This window comes from Chiloscyllium punctatum, chromosome 41 (genome assembly GCF_047496795.1).
Source record: "Chiloscyllium punctatum isolate Juve2018m chromosome 41, sChiPun1.3, whole genome shotgun sequence".
NCBI classification, from domain to species: Eukaryota; Metazoa; Chordata; class Chondrichthyes; order Orectolobiformes; family Hemiscylliidae; genus Chiloscyllium; species Chiloscyllium punctatum.
In genome coordinates, this window is record NC_092779.1 from 24,498,486 (window position 1) to 24,523,004 (window position 24,519).

The window sequence follows — 24,519 nt, forward strand, 5'->3', positions numbered from 1 at the left end:
GAGCAATGTTGATTTTGCAAAAGGAAAATTAAACTAGTGGACTCAAATGAAAATCTATTTTGCTTTTCATCACATCATTCTGTACTTGCTGAGCTGCATTGTCTCCAAGTCCAACAGGACGTTGATATTAAACTCTTATTCTTGCATTCAAATCTGTCCATGGCTCTCTCCATCCCAGTGCTCTAATCTCATTCAGCCCTCCGAACCTTCAACATTTCCTGCAATTTTTGCATATTGTTGATTTCCAACTTGTCTCATCTGGCAAGAGTGCCTTCAACCACCTAGATGCCAAAATCAAAAGTTCTTTCACTAACTCTCCCCAGCCTCTCTCTTCACCTCTAAGACATTTTTTGAAATGTACCTGCTTAACCAAGTTGCCGCTCACCTGTATTAAAATCTCCTTTGGTGACTCAGTGTCAATTTCTGATTGATAATGGTTCTATGAAGTGCTTTGGGACATTTTACAGCATCAAGCAGGCCATCTAAATTCAAGTTGTTTCCACGGCCATCCAAGACCACAGCATTTCAAAAATAAAGCAGCTTTTCCATTACCTTAAATGATTGCTTGTAAACATAGATATCGTATCCTCCTTCAATCTTTTTTGTTTTGCTGAAGAGAATAAGGTCCTCAAACAGGAAAATGTGCCTCAGGTACTTCTTGCGTCCACACCAAACAATAAATTCCTCTTGACACATAAGTTGCCCTTGTTCTTTGAGATTCACCTGGAGAGGAAGTAATCTAAGATGAAGTTTACATGATACCTGTCTTTCAGATGAGAGGTTAAACCGACGGTCCCCAGCCCTCTTGAGTGGCTTTAAATAGTTCGGTAGTATAATTAGAACAGGGAGTTCTCCTGATGGTTTTCTTAATATTTATCCCTCAACCAATATCATCAAGGCAGATGTTACAATCATTATCTCAAGAATTGCAGAATAGTGCTGTGCATAAATTGGTTGTCGTATTTCATAAATGATTATCAGTGATTATGTTTCAAAACTGCTTTAGGAGCTATTAAATGCGTTGGGACTGGATGGGAGCTTTCCTTTCTTTCAGATAATAAATAATTGCACTTCCAAAAAGCTATTCATGGTATGAAGCATCTTGAAATGTCTCAACATGTACGGTTCTATAAATATTAATAAATTAATGATTACAGCAGTATACCTCCAGCATTCGTAATCGCATTCACAAGAGGAGAGCAAATAGCAAGGAAGAAATGATTCCTGAGCTGAAAGACTTGAGCAAGGAGCATACTACAAAAAGTTAATTTAGAAGTTTCATGTTACAAAATATTTTCATGGGATAAACAAAACAGAAATAACACATTTAGGTCTATGCCAGTGTTTGTGATCTATATGACTCTTAATCATTTAATTCTGTCAGCATTCACTCCTATTTCCATATCCCTCATGACTTTATCTAGTTTGCCATTAAATGTCTCTGTGTTGTTCACCTATCTATTCCTTGTGGTGATAATTATGGTGTAAAACAAAGGGGAGCTAGGGGAAGAATACATCATCTGTAGCTTTCAAATTAAAAGAAAAAGTGTACCATTCACAATGATTAGTGGCAGGCTAGAAGATTGGACAAAATACAAAAATATGACAAAGAATGACTAAAATAAGGAGAGAAATTACAGTAAGAAAAAAGCATGAGTGAGAAGTATCAAAACAATAGTTTAGACTTGATGTGGCTTTTTGGGTGAAACTCTACTGCCATGCTCTGAATGTTTCCCTATATATTAGCCCATCTACATACACCACAAAGACTGGCTTCCTGTTAAGACACATACCTCGATATTTAGTTACAGCTGCAACTATTTATACTGTTAAGAGCTTAGTTAGAAGATCCATGAACTAGGTTCTATGTGTACAGATGTTATGGCTACAGTACATGACTGTAACACTGCAAAAGGGCTTTTGCCCGAAGTGTTGATTTTCCTGCTCCTCAGATGCTGCCTGATCTGCTGTGCTTTTCCAGCATCACTCCCATTTGACTCTGATCTCCAGCATCTGCAGTACTCACTTTTCGTCCTGTAACACTACAAATGGCTGGCTGACTTATTACAGACTCCATTGCACCGTTACTACTAATGGTGAAGTGAGGACCTTTATACTATAATATTATTTGACATTATGGCATCTGACTGTCTTAAAGTTCCTCTGTTTTTCTGGGATCTATGCACTCGTACGAACAAAGGTTCCTACATGTGGCTAAAAAGGAAAAGAGTAAGTAAAGTGATTGGTCCTCTACAGTGGGTGCTTGGGGCCCTAATAATGAAAAATAAGGAAATGGTAAATAAATCGAACAGATATTTGATCTAGTTTCACTGTAGAGGATATAAATGACATCCTAGAAATTGTAAAACAAGAATTAAAAGAGAGAGGGAGGAGCACAAAACAATTCAAGTAAGCGAGAAAAGGGTACTGCAACAAGTTGGGTGCTTTGTGAGAAAACTAAGCTTTTCATCTTCAAGGCATTTTTGCAGGGAATGCCAAAATAAAGGGAAAACAACATTTATACTGTAGAGAGCAGAGTACTGATTGGTTGGCAAGTGATCTCTGATTGTTAGAGGCATTTCTATGGAAACTGCGCCAATTAACAATGACACTTAACTGCTAAGCATTGTTTAATATCAAACCAGGCAAGTTGATTCTGTTTGGTTGAAACAGTGCCCTGAGAAATGAAACACAAAATGGACTAGCACGGTGGCTCAGTGGTTAGGGCCTCACAGTGCTAGGGACCCATGTTCGATTCCTGCCTCGGGCGACTGTCTGTGTGGAGTTTGCACATTCTCCTTTGTCTGCCTGGGTTTCCTTCCACAGTCCAAAGATGTGCATATCAGGTGAATTGGCCATGCTAAATTGCCCATAGTGTTCGGTGCATTAGTCAGGGGTAAATGCAGGGAATTGGTCTGGGTGGGTTACTCTTCAGAGGGTTGGTGTGGACTTGTTGGGCCAAATTTCTTTTTTCTCCTTAAGTCAGTATTTCTTGCTAATTGTCCAGATCAATCGACCAACCAGGTCATACAGTCTACCTATCCCTACCACACCAACCCCCCTACCCCTTGATCTGCAGTTCCTCTCAGTCCTGAAAAAGGGTTACACCCAAAACATTGACTTCTCCACCTGCTGATGCTGCCTGGCTTGCTGTGTTCTTGCAGCCTCCTGCCTGTTTACCATTCTCCACTTTAGTGCAAGAGAAAAAGGTTTGACAAAATGTGTATCTTTTCAGAAATATTCAAAAATATTCAAAATCTCTGTATGTACCGTGAGCAGTTATAGACACCACATCTTAGAAACAATAAATTGTCCTCTGAAGGAACGCAGGTTCGGTTTTTAAGTACGTTACCTAGACTTCACGAGTTAAATCGAGGGAAGATTACACAAGCTAAGATTGAATTGCCTGGAAATTAGAAGATTATGGGACAATTTATTCAAAGTTTTCAAGATATTAAGTGAAACAGATGGGATAGATAGAGATAAATTATTCCTGCAGATTGATGTGTGGAATGAGGAGTTATTGCCAGAAAAGTAGCCTTTTAGGAATGTAATTAGGAAATACTTTAGACACAAGGAATGGTAGCATTTAAAACTCTTCTCCACAAACAGCAATTGAAGTTAGACAAATTTAGAGTTTTTTGATTTAAGATCAATAGATTTTCATTAATTATAGGTATTAAGGGATACAGAATTAAAGATAGATATATGAAAATTTCTCCAACAATCTCATTGAATGACAACTAGGTTTTCCAGGAATGATGCCTAAGTCCTGCTCCTACAACAGTGATTTCAGTACTCACCCTTGTGAAACACTGACTTCTAGCCTTTGATGATCTGGTTAACTACTGGGGTGGCACAGTGACATTGTGGTTAGCACTGCTGCCTCACAGCGCCAAGGACCTGCGTTTGATTCCAGCCTCAGGCAACTGTGTGGAGTTTGCAAATTCTCCACACATTCTGCGTGGGTTTCCACTGGGTGCTCAGGTTTCCTCCCACAGTCCAAAGATATGCAGGTTAGGTGAATTGGACATGCCAAACTGTCCATTGTGTTCAGGGATGTGTTAGTTAGGGGTAAATGTGGAGTAATAGGGTAGGGGAATGGGTTTAGGTGGGATACTCTTCAGAGGGTTGGTGTGGACTTGTTGGGCCGAAGGACCTGTTTCCACACTGTAGGGATCCCTCTATGATCTACTTTGTACTCTCTTTCTCCATAATCAATGCCTTATAAGCCAACTTGCTACCTAGTCAGCTGACTCCAGATGCTCTAGTCTTTCACATGAGCCTAACATGCCATACTCTGTCACAACCCAATCAACACTTTCTAACAAAAAAACTCATACAGATTTGCAACTGAATCATAATTTACATAGCATAGCTTAAGGGTTTCACAAAATTACTTGTCTTAGACTTTAGCCAAAAGTTTCATTTTGACTACTGCCCGATTTTAGCACCAGAATCTAGGTCACAATCACAAGCTCATTCTATCAATGAACAGCAAAGTTCGGGAGGGAGGGCAGTTTTGAATATTTTAGCAGATAATTATTTGAAATTAATGTGGCCAGCCGCGTCATGGTAACATTTCTCTCAAATTGCAATTCTGTATGGAAACTGCATCACAGATACTGTACAAAGAGGAAAAAGAAGCAAAATCTACATTATTTTAGTAGATTGCAGTAGCTCTCTGCTGTAAACCAGGAGTTGGATTTAATTTATTTGAAATCCATAGCTTGTTCCAAAGGAGCAATATAATCAAGGAATTAGAATTGACTTGACCTGCAAGCTTATGCTTAGCCTGTATAAAATAGCTAACGTAAACCGCTGTTCTTTTCTGCTACAAACATTCAGGGCATGTGTCAGGCTGGTAATTGGATTCCACGAGGTAGATGAATAGAGTCCAAGCCAGCAATCAGTGTAAATCAAAAGACACTGCACTTACTAGATTGTACTTGGACTTTTAAGCTACATTCATGTTGATAGGATCCATAACAACAGCAATAAAAAGAGAACTTGCAACTTCATTGCAGATTTTGCATCTTTTTGATGTCTACTTGCTGTTGTAACGTATGAAAGTATAACAGCCAACTTGTAAAAAGCAAGATCCCACACACTCAGGGTGAAAGGAGAAATGAATATGTGGTGGAGACATGTTTTGTGCTGTCCTAACCTGTCTGATGCCTGTTTATAGAATGAAATAGATGAAAGCTGAACAGAAAGATACCCACATACTGTTTCCATCAACAAAGATGCAGAGGACTGAAAGAAAAAGGAGTAGGGGAGTATGGTTTTCTTCTCAAGCACCAGCCAGATTCTTAAACCAGCTTTGAAATGACAAACTGTGATTTCCAACCATTTTGTTAAAGAGTTTCCTTACATCACATCCACGAATGGCATCCATTGCTAGCAAGTCGTTTCCATGACGTAGCTGAAATTTAACCATTTCCTCAGCCGCTTGGAGATCAGAGAGTTCCTGTTCTTGGGTTTTGGAGCACTGTTTGATCATATCCTTCAGCAGCAGTGCATACTTGCTCATCCGCTGGATGGGTTTCAGTAAGTAGGAGGCCAGGTCCATCTTATCACCCAGGGTCATCTGCTTATTCTGCAGAAATATTAGAGAGTCAGACAGTTATTCAGAAATGGATAGAGTCAGTGAAAATAGCTGCATTCCATTTGAGCTGTCAAGCCTGCTCTACAAATCAATTTGATTAGCTCTGATTTGTACCTCAATCCAGTTACCTACTTAGAGTTACATTGAACTGAGAGCATGCAAACAAACCTTTTGGCCCAACTGGTCTATGTTGATCTTTACCATCCACATAATCCACCTATTGAGATTCTTCATGTAACCTTGTTTGAGTATTTCTTTCTCTCGTAAAGCTTCCCTTTAAATAAACCCAAATGATTACCAGAGAGTAGCAAAGTTTTACATTCTATGCACTTTCTGGGTGAAGAAACTTCACTTAAAGTTTTATGGGACTTATGACTGATGGACTCCTGGTTGGTGACTCCTGGTTTGGGATTCCCCACAATCTACATGTTCCTTAATATGTTTATCGGAGAAAAAGCAGCCATGGATTGCTCCTTGTTTTTGACAGGTGGCCCTCTGGGGCTAGCTGACATGCCATGCATCCCTAATGGGCATCTCCAAGGACAGGGTTCGGGCTCGATATGAAGGATGCCAATCCTTTAAAACAAATCAGCCTTCCTGCCAAACAATTTGGGCAAATTGACCTTCCCTATTCACATTGTTAAAACACAAAATAAAACGACATAAAAGCAGAAGTTACACTAAGAAACAATGCATTTCATGTCTCAGAACATTCAATGCAATTTATAGCCAATGGAGTTCTATTGTAAAGTCTTTCCTGACATACAGCAACCAATTTGGAATGTTTCAAACACTGAGGTACAGATACTGACCAGTACACTGAAAAAAATCCCATTTTGTTTGACTTGAGTCCACCATGGTCCATTCACCTTTGAATCATAATGGTCTCGATTCAAGTCTCACTCCAGTGCTTTACTATAAAGATCAAGGGTGACACTCAAATGCAAAAACTGCGGAAGCATTATACTGTTGGAAGTGCTGCCTACGACTGAGAGATTAAATTGAAGCCGCAGTGGGTGGATATGAAAGATTCCTTGACAGGACTTTTGGTAGTGGAGTTATTCCTCATGTACTGGCCAATAATTATTCCTAAATCAATATCACAATATGCATTAATTATCTGGTCTTCAATACATTGCTGTTTTGTGCAAGTGTGTTGTACCCATATTGCTGCTGCATTTCAACTATTATATGGCAGTGATTACACCTCAGTAGGTACTTAGTTGGCTGCAAAATGCTTTCAACATTCAGTCATCATGCAAGTTGCCATATAAATGTCAGTCTTTCAATTTTTCTTCAAAATATGCATGGGATCTTCTACATGCAATGAGGGTTCAGAATTTAATGTCTCATATGAAAGCTGCAACTGCAACAGTGCAGCTGCTACACTGCATTAGAGCGTCAGTCTGGAATACAAGATGTGGAGGTGCCGGTGTTGGACTGAGGTGGACAAAGTTAATATCACACGACACCAGGTTATGTCTAACAGGTTTCTTTGGAAGTACTAGCTTTCAGAGGTACCTGATGAAGGAGCAGCACTCCGAAAGCTAGTACTTTCAAATAAACTTGCTGGACTATAACCTGGTGTTGCATGATTTTTAATTCTTGGAATACAAGATCACATCCCTGGAAAGAGACTCAAAGCACACAACCTTTTGAATTCCAAACCAGAAAGTGCAGCCACTGAGCAACAATGGAAACATTTTTCTCAATGTTTAATAGCCACACATTCCAATCCAAAGTTACAGCTCTTCCGGGCCTACAAGCACCTTTTTCTCCACACTGATTTAAATTGAATTTTTTTTTTCCAAAACTTACATACCACCTACTTTAAAGAAAGTGTTTCCATGACTAGTAAGGAGAGCGTCAGACTGGGGTTTGTTCTTGCTGTACAGAGCATACATTCCAAACTGCTCTTCCTAGATGAACAAAGTAAACAAATTAAAATTGCAAACATTAGGATAAACTGATAATGCTGCTTGGCTCCAAATGTATTAAACAAACACTTAGTTAAACCACATTCTCAGACTCAGAACCTGCTCATTAAAATTGTCTTGAATGGAATTTGCTCATCTCAATAAAACTCCTAAACTATAGTAAATGCTGCTTTAAGGTAGTGCAAACTCACTGGATATTCTCATTAAATGAGGAAGAGAGTACTTTGATTTAACAGCAGCTCTTTAATTTTCTCTATTTTAACTAAGGGCAGAGTTAATGGTCGCACAGACATATTCATTTAACACTCAACAGTTTACGATTCTTAACAGTCGAGGAGGTGCTGGAGTCACTGGGCTGACTTCAAATGCGCAGGGCTAGTTTTACGAATTTTCCAAATCCAGAAACGACACCTTGTTTTTTAACCTCCACCCTGAACAAAGAAGGTTTTCAGACAGGCTGGGGGGAGGGGAGTGGGGAATGCATTGCAAAGCTAGCAAACAATTCAAAGGGTTTGCAGCTGAGTTACCAAAGACCTCAGCAGTAATATTGATAAAGTCAAAGCAACATGCTTCTGTTGCTTTTAGGCAGGAGACTCAAGTGGAAGAAGGCAGCTAGCCCAGTTCTCGCTCCTGTCCCTGCAGGAGTCTGAATTGACCGCACTCTACAACTGGGCAAATTCCAAACTCCCAGGCAACACAGTACACTTGTTCAGTCAATCAGCCAGACTGTAACAGCACTATAAACACACAGAGGATGTAGCAGCCTTGGCATGCATGAGGTAGCACATGCCATATTTACATCTTGCTGCTTTTTCTGCAATGCTTCTTCCCATTTCTGGGCTGGCAGTTCACTCATGGGAACTCCCAACGGGGGTGTCCTATGTCTATTGCTGACTCTGCTGCCAGGAAGGGCCTGAAAACACAAGGCAGGAAACAGGATGAGCTGTACGGGTATTGAGTGCCACTGAATCAGAGTGTGTGAAGCATGCTGAAGGATATAAGACAGGTGAAGTGATGGGTCTTATTATCTCTTTTAGTTTGGGGGGCTGTGACATGGGGCTGAAAGAATTTTATGAGTCTTTGTCACACAATACAAATGGTATGTTTGAAATATCACTGATACCATGTTGACGTAAATAATAAGGCATCCTTTGTGGGCATCTTAAACAGACATCAAGACATAATGCTATATTGGTGATAAATCTAAAAGCTCCAACTCTCAATGCAAAGTTTCGCAGTATCTTATCATGCCTTTGAACTGGGCAGAGTGATGACTACAAGCTGCTCTTCCCACTAGCTTTACAACTTCAGGTGGTTACAATGATGTTTCTCAAAACCCCACAAATTGCCATCTTCACACCACCTCATTTCAAAGTCCACATTCAGACTTCCTGGTTCCCTTGACATCCTGCCTGAAAACAATGAATTTCATTTACCTTGGCCTTGCTTGCTGCCTCACACCAGGTTATGTTCTGGCAGCAATGGTGCTCACTGAGACTCCTGCAACCAAAAGCTAAAACTGGGTCGCAGCAATCAGGCTGCAAGTTTCATATGTTCTCAACGTCTTACCTGCCTCTGGAAGACAGTTTCCTGGCTGCCAGAAGCCAAACAGATAAACTGGTGAGATGGCATTTTGGTGGAGGAATGCTTCATCAGTCCAGCAGTTTATGCCCGGATGCCATTTTAATACCCTTGTTTATATATTGTTAATAATATATAAATGTATATGGCTTCCAATAGATGGGCTGGGCTAAACTTGGACATTGTGTTTTTTGATAATTCATTTGGGTCACTTTGGTGGCTCAGTGGTTAGCACTGCTGCCTCACAGCGCCAGGGAGGCAGGTTCAATTCCAGCCTCGGGCAACTGTCTGGGTGGAGTTTGCACCTTCTCCCTGTGTCTGCGTGGGATTCCTCCGGGTGCTCCAGTTTCCTCCCACAGTTCAAAGATTTGCGGGTTAAGTGAATTGCCCATAATGTTCAGGGATGTGTAAGTTAGGTGCAAATGTAGAGTAATAGGGGAATGGGGCTGGGTGGGATACTCTTCGCAGGGTCAGTGTGGACTTGTTGGGCTGAAGGGCCTGTTTCCACACTGTAGGGATTCTTTGTTCTATCATATATGGAGGCTTCATAACTTTGCTTTTAGTGCACTGGACTTTGTGATGGAGATTGAAAAAAGAGCTTACTCCATGTTTTGTTCACATATATTGCAAGATAAAATTACGTTAACACACCCTCAATGCACTTGATATTGTACTCAGTAACACTGGGCAATTGGTCCCCTTTGCGTGTTTCATATTTTGAATGAACTCCAAACAAGTACATTGCCCAGTAGGAATGGCACGGGGACTTACATGTTTGAGGAAGCAGTGACTGACTTGAAGTGGACCGTTGGTGCAGTTCTCGAGTTCCTTCAGAAAGTACTGGCAGTGAAAATCATAGAGTTTCTCCAGATTCCCAAATATGATAGTGCGCTTTCCACGCAGATCCTGGGGCAAGTCCAGTCTCTCCATCTCTGGAAAGTAATGGTCTATGATGTATCCAAGGGATTTGACATACTCCCTCTCTGTGCTGATCATTTCATCCATTATATGCTGCAGCTTACTGCGGGGAAACAAAGGAGGACAGCCAGTCTGAATATCATTGAGCAGTGGGAATACAAGAAAAATGATCCCGGACTCAGCCATTATATTTCATCTTATAACTTGGTAAGTAATAACGGTTAAATTTTGAAAGTTGACTGGAGTCACAGATCCTATGAATTGACTTTTGAAACATAGACTGTATCATTTATGAGACAGTTTCAGTTCTTTTTCAATTACATGGAATATATAGCACAGACACAGGTCATTGAACCAAACAGGTCCATAAGCTATTTATATTCCACATTCTCTCTTTGTACTCTTTTTCTTTTAGCCCTGTTAGCATAATCACCCATTTCGTTCTCTCATAAATACTTAGCTAGTTTCTCTTTACATGCGTCTTTGCTACTTTCCTTCCTGATAGTAACAAATTGCATGGTGCAATCACTCCCTTGGTAAGGAAACTGGCTATATTTGAATCCCATCCATGAAATACCATCATGATAACTAATTAAGCTTTGACTTCTAAGGTTCTTTAACTGGGTAAATCAGCATAAAAACAAAATCATAGTTCAGCTCACATGGATCTTGATTACTTTCAAGCCAAGTATAATTTTGTCAAATCAATCAAATTTCATACTGGCATGAATGCTTTATTGCTAATGCAGGATCTCAAACAGAAAGATGAAATCCTACATTCTGTCTAAAAACATGCAGCCCCAATCTTTAAACCCTTTCAACTGAGAGATTATGAAATAAGATTTCCACCATGTGTTGAAAAATTAATGTCACCAGTCTGAAAAATCAATATCTGAAATAAGATTGCAACTTCTAGAGTAAATTATACAACCCTGGTATCTGAAGTACTGTAATGCATAAACTTGAATTATTAAAATACATCCTTGCAACCATACTAATTGGATCAATGACCTAGTCAGTTGCTCCCAATAGTCAAAGATTCAGACTGAATTTCATCAGGTGATTGGCGGAGACACATCAGTGCAAAATGAAGATTTTGTCCCTGCCATATGGAAACCTATTATCCATTTTCCCCAGAAGGTCGTGGGTGTTGAGGTCATAGAGTCATAAAGACATAGAGATGTACAGCACGGAAACAGACCATTCGGTCCAACTCGTCCATGCTGACCAGGTATCTTTAATTAATCTAGTTCCATTTGCCAACATTTGCCAATATTCCTCTAAACCCTTCATATTCATATACCCATCCAGATGCCTTTTAAATGTTGTAATTGTACCAGCATCCACCACTACATCTGGCAGCTCATTCCATGCACACACCACTCTCTGCGTGAAAAAGTTACTCCTTAGGTCCCCTTTATGTAATTCCTCTCTCACCTTAAGTATATGCCTGCTGGTTTTACACTCTTCCCACCCACCGCCCCCCCCCCACCCACCCCCAACCACAACCTCTAGGAAAAACAGGTATTTACCTTATCCATGCCCCCAATGATTTTATAAACCTCTATAAAGGTCACCCCTCAGCTTCCAATGCTCCAGGGGAAAAAAATACTTTTCAGCCTTTCCCTGTAGCTCAAGCCATCCAACCCAGGCAACATCCTTATAAAATCTTTTCTGCACCTTCTCAATTTTAACAACGTCTTTCCTGTGTCAGGGAGACCAGAACTGAATGCAATATTCCAAAAGTGGCCTGACCAACATCCTGTCCAGCCGCAACATGAAGGCGGCCACAATAAATAGATTTATAGCTGATAAATGCATCAAGGAGGAGACACAGTTTAATCTAACTGAGGAAGGCAACAGCAATGATCAAATAAAAAGCACAACAGGCTGGAGGTATCGAATGATTGATCGCTGGTCCAGATTAATACCGCAGAGTCTTCTCAGAGTTAAACCTGGAAATATAGCTGAATATTTCCAATTATTGTGTCAATGTTCTGATAACAAATGATATCATTACCTCCCAGTTCGCTTAGCTTCTTCTGCGTGTGGATGGTGCATCCTGGAAGATATCGGTAAGCTACGAGTCCTGGTCAACACTGGGCTTTTTAGCTCTGATCTGGAAATCCTGTTATCAGCCACCACGCTGCTGACCACCTCCAAACCTTTGATGTAAACTCCGGTGTTGCCGTGCCTGCCGGCCTCACTGTGGCTACTCTCCCGTTGCCACAACTCAAAGCTCTGGGCCTTCCTCATGATCTTTTTCAACGGCTGCTTCTTGTGCCGAGGTGCCAGTGAGCAGGCAGGCTCCGAGTGGCAGGATGCAGCGGAGGAGCTCATGGTGCAGTTGTCGAGATCTCTGTAGAAGATGCTGCCGCCGCATAACCTACCACCAGCCGGAATCGAAGATAGCGAGGTGGTGCTGAATTTAGGTGACGTCTCGACACTTTGACAGGACTCTTCATAAAGTAACGCCGTGGGGCTTTCTGACACCACAAAGACCTGATCATGTTCCTGCTGATGCACTGGGTCATCGGGCCACGCACCATTCTCCATACTCTCTGCCTCCTTTTGAGAGAAAGAGTCTCCAAGCTCATCAGATCCTTCAGTGTCAAACTCACCGCTCGTCCGGGGACCATCGTCCTCAGAGTTTATCTTAGTGGCCAAGTCGTTGCTGTGATCCTCGTGGATTCTGATTGCTGCGGCCAAGACATCTTCCAAGAGGTGCCTCGTCTGTTGGCACTTCACCCACTGGATATTCCACTGTTTCAATTCCCTAGCACTGCCAAGGCCAAGAACCATCTCGTTCATCTCCTGGAAGTTTTCTGCATTGAATTTGACGGCCTCCTGGTGGTATCCTTCCAACCTCTGAACCGCGGCTGTCATATATTCTAAGGTGCTTTGCTCGTCCACTTTCAGCCGCCTTAAGTAATCGTTGCAGTGCAAAACCCACTGGTCAGCCTGACATGAAAGCAGAAAACATCACAATAAAAAAGAAATGAAACTCTGTTTCCATTGTAGTTAAAACAGCCATTTTTACGTTTCAGCATCGATCAATCCACATTAATTTATTTCTTGAACGAGATCATGTGGCTTTTAAAATAGTCACTAAAAATAAATTCAAAAACAGATATGTAGGAAAGCACTTCAAAACATTATTTCACCTCATGGCAAATGTGTGATAGAAAATGTATAGACTTTAATAGACACATATAGGCTTCTGCAGGCAATTAGAAACCAAGAGAGCAAATGGATTCAGAGAATCCCTAGGCCATCAAGTCCACACTGACTCTCTGAAATCCATTCCAGAGCCATCCCCTTACCCTATTCCTGTAACTCAGCATTTCCCATGGCTAATCCCTCTAACCTGCAGATTCCTGAAAACTATCGACAATTTAGCATGGCCAATTGACCTAACCTGCACATCTTTGAACTGTGGGGGGAAAGCAGAGCAGTGGGAGGAAAGCCATGCAGAGAAGGGGAGAATGTGCAAACTCCACAGAGACAGTCGCCCTAGTCTGGGATTGAACCCAGACCCCTAGCACTGTGAGGCAGCAGTACTAACCACTGAGCCACCCACCATACCACCCAATTGGTAGACATTTCAACAAAGCACATTCATGATGAATGAACTTTTTAAAAGAAGAAAAAGGTTTGCGAAATACACCAAGATAACAAATTATTTTTGGGATTTAAGTGGACTGTAACTGGTACATCTACAATAGAAAAGGATTTACTTTTCAGGGCTGATTCCAACTGAGGGATTGTAAGCAGGGCTTTCACACAATGTCAACAATGGGACCTACGTTGGTGTTGAGTGCTCAAAACCAGGACTGCAAGTTAACCCTTGTATAAACAGACAAAAAAATCCAACCACACTACGCAACTCAAAATTTCCAATATTCAAAATCAGATTTTATAATGATAATTTTTTTTTTCTGGTTTGTTTAACAAAGGTCTTACATATAAACAATTAATGGCAGAAAAAGTCCCAACAACGTAAAGAGCGACGCAGCCATCAAACCAGAAAGCAAGTCAGTGGTGAAAGATAAAAGCTGCACAATAAGCCACTTACACTCTCATAAAATTCATGCAAATTAATTATGTTGTCCAAATCTGTTCTCCACTTTTCCACTCTGTTGATGAAGCTACTCAGAAACTGCTTGAAACCCTCGACTTTTTCACCCAGGTATCGTAGCTCTTTGTGCGTTTGACCGTTCAGATGGCCAACATCTTTAACCAACTGCATGCCCCTTTTGTACTGTTGCTGTAAAGAAAATTACCATTAAACTATGCACCAGACTGTGATCCACCTTGTCTGTCTCATAGTTCAAATAACACCATAATACATCGCTGATCTTTTACAAAAAAAATTAATTTCATTCTTAAATTTATTGTCATGACATGCACATATATATTTGGCCATTTTGTTTCATTGTTTGTGCATTTGACCTTTTTATTCATAAGAGATGTCAACAGTTACCCTTTGAAACATTGACGCTCTCAATACAGCTGGCACTATTTGCCTGGACATACAGATGTACAATTTGCATTTGTACAAGATCTTTAACATTGTGAAACACTCCAAGGATCTACAGGAGGATAATTATCCATCAAAATTTGGCACAAAGTGACGTAGAGAAATATTAGAATTAATGACCAAATGTTTAGTCAAAGAGAAATGTTCTAAGGAGCATTTCAAAGAAGGCGAGTGAGATCGCAAAGAGGTCCAGGGAGCACTTTTCTGCAGTTTGCATTTCCCTAGACAGTTAAAGTAATTCCACCATTTGGTGAAACAAGAAAGTTGTGAATGAGCAAGAGGCCAAAATTGGAGGAGGGCACTGATTTTGGAGGGTCATGGGTCCGTAGGAGGCTGCAGATCACGCAGGGATTTGAAACAACGGTGGGAATTTTAAAATCAAACTGTAGCCAAACCAGAGATCAATGTAGTTCTGTGAAAATGGCAACAATGAAAGTTGTTGAGTGAGTTGATGTAAAGGCAACAGGTTTTTCCAAAAAAAAAAGACAAACACCTAGCTATCCACAGGCCTGTTTTTGCAGCTTCAATGAACCTCAAACAGTAATCTATTAAATCACACCACCAATAAATCCAGCAAGTATTTAAAAGCGCCTCACAGCTGTCAAGAAATCTCTTAAAGTTCTGCAACAACAAGAAACACATCTCATGACCTCACTGTAGGCCATGACTCCAACACTTTGGGAAGTCCCGTGTTAAGCGTTCTACTACAGTTGGACTAGTTATAACTTTGCAGTTTACTAGCATAGCGCATTAATAGGGTCCCCCAAGTCATGCAATCGGTTCTGCTCAATTACAATACTGATGTACATGGTTAGCCAAAGAACTGTGGAAAGTAGTTTGACAGGTTTACATTGCCAGAATTTAATACTGAGCCAGAGTGGTTGGTAAATATTCTACCAGGTCCTGAGAACCTGGAACCTCCAAATGATATCATTCAGTGTTACACTACATAATGCAACAATGGAATTCCTTTCCTAACAGCACTTCCTAACTTGCATCATAAGGTATGTTTTAGATTCAAGAAAGTAGCTCTGCACTACCTTCACAAGTCAGGATGGAAAGTAAATACTCGACCAGCTCGTGATGCCCACATCCCACGAACGAATACAAACAAGTACCTGTTTCCTCTGAGCTTTCAATAAAACACATTCTCAGTGCAAATTAAACATGTTATGTCTCACTTTATTGAGTAATGCTGAAAAATGCTCAAATATTTTGAACAGTTAAAAAAATGTTTAAAATGGTAGTTTTGAGGATGGTTGCGTCTTATGTTTAGTGTCTCAGTGTCACAATAACAGTCCGAAGAATCTATTGATAAAGAATAAAGTGGCACGTTTATCCTGATAAATTCTTGACATGCCGTTTTGTTTAGCGGTGCTGTGAACCCTCCTAATCCCTTGTTCTTTGTTATTTCACTGCAGGTAATCAGATCAGCTTTATCTGTTGTGTCTTCATAATCCCACTGCTGTTCTACAAGTGGTTTCCCAAAAGTAAAGCAAGCTCCAGGTAATCATTCTTGTCGGTATCAGATAACTTGAAGGCTTAACAATGAACAAAAAAGGTACAGTTGAATTTATCTACTACTTTTCCACTGGGGGAGCAGAGCCCTAAGTTTTATTTCATCAATAGCAAATGCACACTACATGTTTATTTCCCACAATTCTACAGCATGAGTGTTATGAGAGACTTACCACAGCCTGGCTGTAGAAGACGTTATACTTTTCTTGCATTTGTCTGAGTGATTCCAGGGAATGTGGCAAACAGTCCACCTGCACAAGGTATTTCTCTCCCTCGCAGTCAGCCCAGTGTCTGATCTTAAAGGTAATAAAAGCACAGTAATTTTCTTTAGAAAACACAATAATGACCTGATTTAGGTATCTCAATCTGTCCAGAAACACAAAGGCCTGATTTTTGCTCTGTTGTAGCAAAGACAGCCAATAACCCCAAATGTCACCAGTCCTGTCCCTGAACTTAGAATTTCTTATTATTATGGGGATGACAACACAGTTAAGTTGGAAATTGTGAAGGCACAGTTTAGGAGACAGCTAGCATTTAAAGCATTAAGTGTCGGAATTAGAAACTCATAGAAGCTGTGCGATGCTAAGAATCAGCAATTAATACTTTATTGCATCTGAGAGTATGGTTTGAAAAGCCCAGAAACAGCATTTGCTTGGAGCTTATTAGCAAGATTAGCTTTCAGGAAAAGAAAATAGTAGCAGTGCTGGCTTGCTGAACCTAGCTGTCTGTGGAAAATCTGGAGTTGTGCCTGTGATTAAGTGATGTATTGCAGCTTTCAAAATCCTGAGTGCAGCAGACCCAGGAATGATCAAGGTGGTCTGTGACAGAATGCCATTTGGCAGGCTACAGTTCAGAAGCTGATGTTCAAAAGAGAAGAATTGGAATCCCTGTCAAAATTTAATGAGATTTGAGGATCCATTGTGGCACAAATGTCCAAAGAGTTGCTGAGAACTGCATGGGATCTATCTTTACCACATTCCCTTTTTAATGCAATGTAGGGAGTTTAAATGTAGTGTTTCTATTACCCTTATGCATTTCTAGTTAATTCTGGATGTAAGAAAATTAGATATATAGTTGATTGCATTACTTTTATTGTCAAACTTTTTTTTTTGTTTGTTCAAAACTGTGGAAAGTTGCCACTTTAGTCTCTTAATAAATACTGGAATCTCAACACTTCATCAACATTAAATAAAATGTCACTAATACCCAGCCAGACTGTAACTCAAATTTGGTCTGCTTGGGAACATAACAAGATACATAGCAACCATCATGAAACAGAATAGCAGAAGAGGCTCAAGGAGTTCAAAAGATCTCTCAATCCTTCTGTATCTTGTCTGGATTAAGGTAGTTCTATCATTTTATTTTAACTGGTTCCATTCAGATGCAAACTGGGCTGAGGGGGTTTAAATATGGAAAAGAAATCCAATAATAAAATTCATGAATTGTGAGATATATTTCTCTCTTACATGCTTTGAAGTCTTCTTCCAAGCAACACACATAGTAGTACTACCTCCACTGGTTTTGCTGACTCACTGTAAAAATGAGATGGCAAAGTCTTTGCTTACCTTGCTACTTCCCTCCTCGAATCTTCGGAGCTGCAGAAGGATCTCCAGCTGCTGCAGGCACTTGTTGGACAGTATGACTAACCTATGGACCTCTTCATCTACCTGATTATACAGCATTGTGATAGTGTCCATGGCATCCCTGCAAAACATTTAGAACATAAGTTTGGCTGGTTGCATGTGAGGAAAATAGTTTCACAAAGAAGAATGCTAAATGTCGAGCTGCATGCCAAGCCTTTCGAGCTTGTTGATTACAAATGAGCCATATAATGATTATAACACAATAATCATTGAGATTCATAAGCTCTTAACAAAGCTCCTGGCAGAGAAGACTGGTGTTAGAGAGACTTAAAATTGTGATCAATTTTACCCAAGGCGATAAGGACCCACATTCCTAGCTTTGATTATTTGACTCCAATTTTTGTGGGCTATGCTTTTGATGAGATCATTCAGAGCACTGGCCCTTGAGAGCAGAAATAGCAGGGTCAGCAGGATTTTTTTTTGTTTTTCATTCATTCATGGGGTGAGGACATCACTGGCTAGGCCAGCATTTATTGCCCATCCCTAAGTTAAGGGCCAAATACATTGTTATGGGTCCAGAGTCACATGTAGGTTAGACCAGTAAGGATGGCAGTTTCCTTCCCTAAAGGACATTAGCAAACTACATGAGTTTTTCTGACAATTGACAGTGATTTATGGTCATCACTAGACTCTTCCTTCCAGATATTTATTGAATTCAAATTCCACCATCTGTCGTGGTGGAATTCAAACTCAGGTCCCCAGAATCTGCATTCTGCATCTTGGATCTCTGCATTAATAGTCCAGTGATAATACCACTAGACCATTGCCTCCCCTAAAATGAAGAACTAAATGTGGAAACATTCTTCCAGCATGAACTGAAGACAGGCAGCATTAACCTCCAACACAATTGATTGAAGAGTTTCTCGTTATGAGTCACAGACCAAGTAGACTGCATGGATCACACAAACCATGAAGCTCCTTGCTTGATTCCTCATCTATATAAACTTAGTTACCTCATTCACAAAGGGGCACTTGGTGATGGGTAGTGGGAATTAGTTAGGAGTATGAAAACATTGTTCCCAGCAACTGACTAATGACATGAAAACAGAAAGTAATCCAAGTACACAAAAATCTATCAGCGTCAGACCAATTAAAATAGGTTACTGCTTTGAGTTAGAGTGATCTACCAACACTGAGGGAAAGGTTCAATTTATGGGGAGAACAGATGCTAGTGGAGCAGCCAAAAATAACCTAACAAAATTGGTCATGGTAAATGGAGGAACAAGTTACTGCAGATGCTGGAATCTGTACTGAAAACAACAAATGCTGGAGATCTCAGCAGATCAGACAGCATTTATGGAGAGAGTGCAAGCTAACATTTTAAGTCTAGGTGACTCTTCATTACAGCTCGAAATATTAGCTTGCTCACTTTCCATAGATGTTGACTGACCCACTGAGATCTCCAGTGTTTGCTGTTTTTTGGTCTTGGTGAATAACTGGCAACCAATTTGCAACTATGAGTCGTACACCCCTATACTGCACCAATGATGGATTTTACGTTACTTTTTACAATGTATTCTGAATATTGTATCCACAGTGTTCCTGAATATATAAACACTGAAAGCACTGCAGATGCTGAAAATCAGAGACAAAAATAGAAATTTCTGGAAAACCTCATCGTGTCTGGCAGCATTCATGGAAAGAATCAGCGTTAACATTTCGGGTCAAGTGACTCTTCCTCAGAACTGAGGAAGGGTCACTTGACCCAAAACGTTAACTGATTCTCTCCTTAGATGCTGCCAGACCTGCTGAGCTTTTCCAGCAATTCCTGAACATGTATCTTTTTGTGTTTCCAGAGTTGTTCCGCTGATCTCAATGGTTCCATTCACAAGGTTGATTGAGGTGATGAGAGACAGAAATTCTATTCCAGACAAAGCCATTACCATCAGGACAGCAGGAATTAAAGACAAGATTCTAAGATGGGGAGAAGAAATTTTTACTTTAAAAAGTAAGGCAACTGTGATTCTATTATTATTTTGAAAAGGCAGTGAAGTGTTGTCAGTGTTGTAATATAGGAAACACAACTGTTAATTTATTAGCAGCAGATAATGACCAGACAAACTGTTTATTGTTCAAGCTTGAGATTGAAGGTAAAGACATTTGAGGGAACTCTACTGATCTTCTCTAAATGAGTACAATGGGATGTCTTATATCAATGTGAGAAGGCAGAGAGGACCTCAGTTTAATATCCCATCCAAAAGGCAACACCTGGGACGTGGTGCAGTACTTCCCCAATAGTACACATCGGCTTCAGTTTAGATTTGATGTTCAATTCCTTGGAGTGGGATTTGAACCTACAATCATTTGACTTGAAGAACAGAGTGAAACCAAGTGAACAACTTAATACAACCTAACATCTCCTAGCTTTGGACTACTGAACGTAATCAACTGAATTCATGCTCTGATGAGTAAGAGAATGATGGCATTGTTAGATTTCACAGAATAAAAGCTTAACAAAGGTGATTTTGTTCCTCACACAAGCAAAATGATCTCTGGTTCAAGAAATTCCAATATCTTGAAGAATTCTTCCAAATTAACCTGAAGTCATTTAATGTCCTACCTGTAGTCATCAGTGTCTGAGAATTCATCTTTTCTAATCCTAGCAAGGATAGTCCCACCTTCCAGACGCAAGCCCACCAGCCGAGAATCTTCCAGCACAGATTTCATTATCCTTGTATGTTGGTTGATGAGCTCAGTGACTTCCTATAGAATTAAGGTTCCAAGTTTAATTTAAATTGACCTTAGTCTCATGACATTTGTCCTCCATCTTTCTGATGTCAACACCACAACCATCACCACACAATGACAGTTATGAGCTTGTCTTGGTTACTTTGTTCTTAGCTGAGAGGACCAATTTTCACCCTTGCACATTTTAATTTATACCTATTTTACATTTCTATTCCCCTTTCTTCTCAGTTGACAATCCCTTTATCTTTTGCACTGGGGTTCCACATCATTCCTTTGCCCCTCCTCTGCTACTGTCAATCCTTTCAGTACTAATAATATGACAAAACCTTAACTCTGCTTTTCTTTTCCCACAGATGTTGTCAGTCCTGCCAAGTTTCTCTTGCATTTTCTGTTTGTTTCAGATTTCCTGCATCTGCATCATTTTGTTTTTACTTAATTTAAACTGTGACATTAAACCTTCTAGCCAAGTGACTGTGACAGAAATTTACAGGGCAGAGGGATCAAATCCTCTCTGCTCGATTGTCGATTACTCAGACACCAATGTGCAGCCATTTATGTTACCACTGAAAGGGTAGGCATAAAAAGCAAGGGTTCACATTGCCTCCATTAATACAATCAACAGACATGCAATTTACAGAAGCTCTATTGAGTGACTAAATATTGCCTGTCAAGAATTATGGGTAGGAACCAATCTCAGATATTTCACTGGGCCTGATATATCATGAACCAAAGAACATCTGAAGAAAGAGGAATGGGGTAAAAATGTGGCTTCCTCCAGGTTTAATTTTAAGCCAAGTTAATTCCCTGCCCTCTGTTCATTGATTGTTAGAGAAGATGGACTTCAGTGGTTCCTTATGTTCTTATATTCATTCCTTCTTTACCTCAAGTAACTTTCCTGCCATGTCCTCTCTTTGCCTACCTTTCCCATTTGACGACCCACTCATGCCTACCTCCACATTCACTCCTACCGCTGTCACTCAGAGGGGAGAGGGAGGGAATCAGAACAAAGCCACGCACACTTGACTTAAAATCTGCAGTCCAATTTTAGACCTTGGTGCCTCCCGTCTCTGAATTATGACCTAGCCCATGGGAAATGAAGGAACAAAAGACAGGGGCAGAAGCAAAAAGAGGTAAGGGAAGCAAAAGAAGAAGAAATGGAAACAATCAGAGTCAGAATCAAAAGAAGTAAAGAGAAAGAGAGACAGAAGGAGAGGAAGAGCTATAGAGATAAATGGAAACATGAAAGCAGCAGAGGCGGATAACAGGACGTCTAAAACTCTCGGTGATTCCTAACATTAATTACAAACCTTAGACTGCACCCAATTCATTTGTTGCCCCCACTTAGAATTTAAACTCATCACACTGTCAATGTGGGCACCATACAACATGGCCATTGGTGAGAGAGTTGGGTGGATCATGTGAGACTTGCAGTAAGGAGATTCCTGATGGGAGAACAAAAGGTCCCATTTTCCGAACAATTCTTGTACAGTTAAGACTGGGTTTTCATTAGTGAGTTGCAAGAGGCCTTTTTACATGCATTCAAATCCTCAATGTTGCAACATCTCATCTCATACATATACAGTTTCCTATTCTCCCAACTGCCAGACAGAAACTAGATAGTGATAATTCCCAACATGAAAACCAGAGCAGTACCATGGCCACTCCAGCTCACCGCTTGCTCCTCCTTGCTAGGACACAAGGCACTGGTATCAAAGGATACACTGATTGGGTAATGACTGCATGAACTCACCATCCCATATCCAACACCCCTGAATCCACCAGGACTCTCAGGTTCCCATCAGCACAATGTGCTGCCAATTTCCCTTTGTCTGGGGACATTGACTGGAAACGTGTATGACAGCTGCAGGCTATAGGTTTTGGGAGTGACCATACCCCTCCTTGTGTCAACTGGGTAAAATGAGATGTGTAGGGGGTAACATTGGGGTGGGGTAAATAGGTAATGAAGGAAGGCAAGTTGGATGAGAAAACCTCCATGAAACTCACCAAATTTATTGCTTCATGATTTTCCAGCCAATGCACTCCTGTATATCAAGCCTGCAATGTTGCTCCAGTGCCACTACTGGCCAAAAGGTGTAATGGCAACATGATGGATTTACATGGACAATTTCATTGATAGAAAATAAGAATCATAATTGTGAAAATGTGTACTGAGCATTTGAATTCTAAACTGGGAGCTAAATGATATCTCAGAAGCCTGTTCCAGATTTCTCTATGGGTAGAGCTGGAGGAGTTCTCCTGCAAGCATACCATGCTTTGAGTGTACCTGTTCTGTGCTCGGCATTCTGTTGACATTCAGACTGTTGATGGAATTCTTCAGGTATATCAGAGCCCCTCGACAGTTCATCATAAATGGCTCCAACTTCTGAAACAACAAATAAGAGTCATAGAGTTATACAGCACAGAAACAGACCCTTCAGTCCAACCAGTCCATGCTGAACATAATCCCAACTAAACTAGTCCCACCTGCCTGCTCCTGGCCCATATCCCTCCAAATCTTTCCTACTTATGTACTTATCTAAGAGTTTGTAAATGTTATAATTGTACCTGCATCCACCATTTCCTCAGGAAGTTCATTCCACACACGAACCACCCTCTATGTAAAACATTTGCCCCTCATGTCTTTTTAAAATCTCTCTCCTCTCACCTTAAAAATATGACCCCTAGTCTTGAAATCTCTCATCCTAGGAAAACAAAAACCTACCATTAACTTTATCTAAACCTGTTATGATTTTATAAACCTTTAAGTCACCTCTCAACCTCCTCCGCTCCATTGAAAAATGTCCCAGCCGAGCCAGCCTTTCAATATAACTCAAACCTTCCATACCTGGCAACAGCCTGGTAAATCTTTTCTGAACCCTCAGTAGCCTAGAACTGGACACATTACTCCAGAAGAGGCCTCACCAATATCCTATACAACCTCAACTCCTATACTCAAAGGATTGAAGGATTAGACCTCTGTTTTGGCTCTCTCTACTACTTATTCCTTCACAGTCAGTAACAATTGCATTCAAAAGCATTTTGTTTATATACACAGGGATCCTCTTCATTTTCAGCTTTTCAGATGAAAATATAACTATACAAATCCTTTCCTTGCTCACCTCCAAACTTCCATCTTGCAGCAACTTGAGTTGCCCTGACATCCGCTGAACCAGATGTACCCAAGCAGCCTTGTGCTCACTGACTCACGTTGACTGCGCTTATTTGAAAAAAACAAATTACATCCTTCTTTCCAAAGCCCTCCAAGACCTCACCCCTCTCTATTATTACAACCTGCTTTATCCCTACAATTAATTCAGATTGTGGTGTTCCTCTAATATTGGCCTTTTACACATCTCTAATCTTAATCAGTCCACCATTGGCAGCCTCTCCAGCTGTCTGCACTTCCCAAACCTCGAGCAATGTATTCCACGCTCCCTCCAAGATTTTTTTTTCAATCCATTTCTTTGACAAAGCTTTGGGCCATCTTTTCACATGTCTCCTTTGCAGTTTAATGTCAAATATTGTTTAATATCATTCCAGTGAAGTGCTTTGAGGCACTGCTGAGAGTTGAAGATGTTATGTAAATGCATGTTACTGTTTAATTTGACAATTTAGGCTTCAAAAAACATGGTCTTTTACTGTATGATTCATTGTATTAAATTGAAAAGCAATGGCTGTGTATTAGTTTACTTCAATGTAAAAACAATTTACAAGGATACCAACAGAACTAAGAAACGGAAACAGAAGTCAGCCACTTGGCCTCTTAAAATTGGCCTGAAACTCAATAAGATCATGACCAATATGACCCCGGACTCAACTCCTCTTTTGTGCCAGCTCCTCATAGCCTTTAGTTCCTTGATATTTTGAAAATAAATCTACCTCTTTAATAAATCAGGAAGCCTGAATGGAAAGGAACATAGTCAATTGTTGAACACTAAAATACAGCCACTACTTTTGACACCCATAGGTTAGCCCCAGTTCAGAACAGACTGTTCTGCAGACCCATCTCTATTTTCTAACCAACCTGTTCAGAGTTACCAGTATACATCTCTAGAGTATCTCTTGAACCCAGGCTACCTGGTTCAG

The 24,519-nt window shown here is 40.4% G+C and overlaps 1 protein-coding gene across 5 annotated transcripts in view; it reads right to left on the reverse strand.

The window, feature by feature from the left end:
• Window positions 1–24,519, reverse strand: part of plekhg4b (pleckstrin homology domain containing, family G (with RhoGef domain) member 4B) — a 178,841-nt gene that overhangs the window by 15,682 nt on the left and 138,640 nt on the right. For all 5 annotated transcript variants that reach the window (XM_072560563.1, XM_072560559.1, XM_072560561.1 and 2 more), the window contains exons 9-18: window positions 22,718–22,816; window positions 20,306–20,448; window positions 17,668–17,806; window positions 16,276–16,398; window positions 14,120–14,311; window positions 12,065–13,005; window positions 9,898–10,147; window positions 7,438–7,527; window positions 5,375–5,599; window positions 553–723 (exon numbers count right to left, since the gene is read on the reverse strand). In XM_072560563.1, coding sequence (XP_072416664.1) covers window positions 553–723; window positions 5,375–5,599; window positions 7,438–7,527; window positions 9,898–10,147; window positions 12,065–13,005; window positions 14,120–14,311; window positions 16,276–16,398; window positions 17,668–17,806; window positions 20,306–20,448; window positions 22,718–22,816 — 2,373 coding nt within the window. The remainder of the gene's footprint in view (window positions 1–552; window positions 724–5,374; window positions 5,600–7,437; window positions 7,528–9,897; window positions 10,148–12,064; window positions 13,006–14,119; window positions 14,312–16,275; window positions 16,399–17,667; window positions 17,807–20,305; window positions 20,449–22,717; window positions 22,817–24,519) is intronic.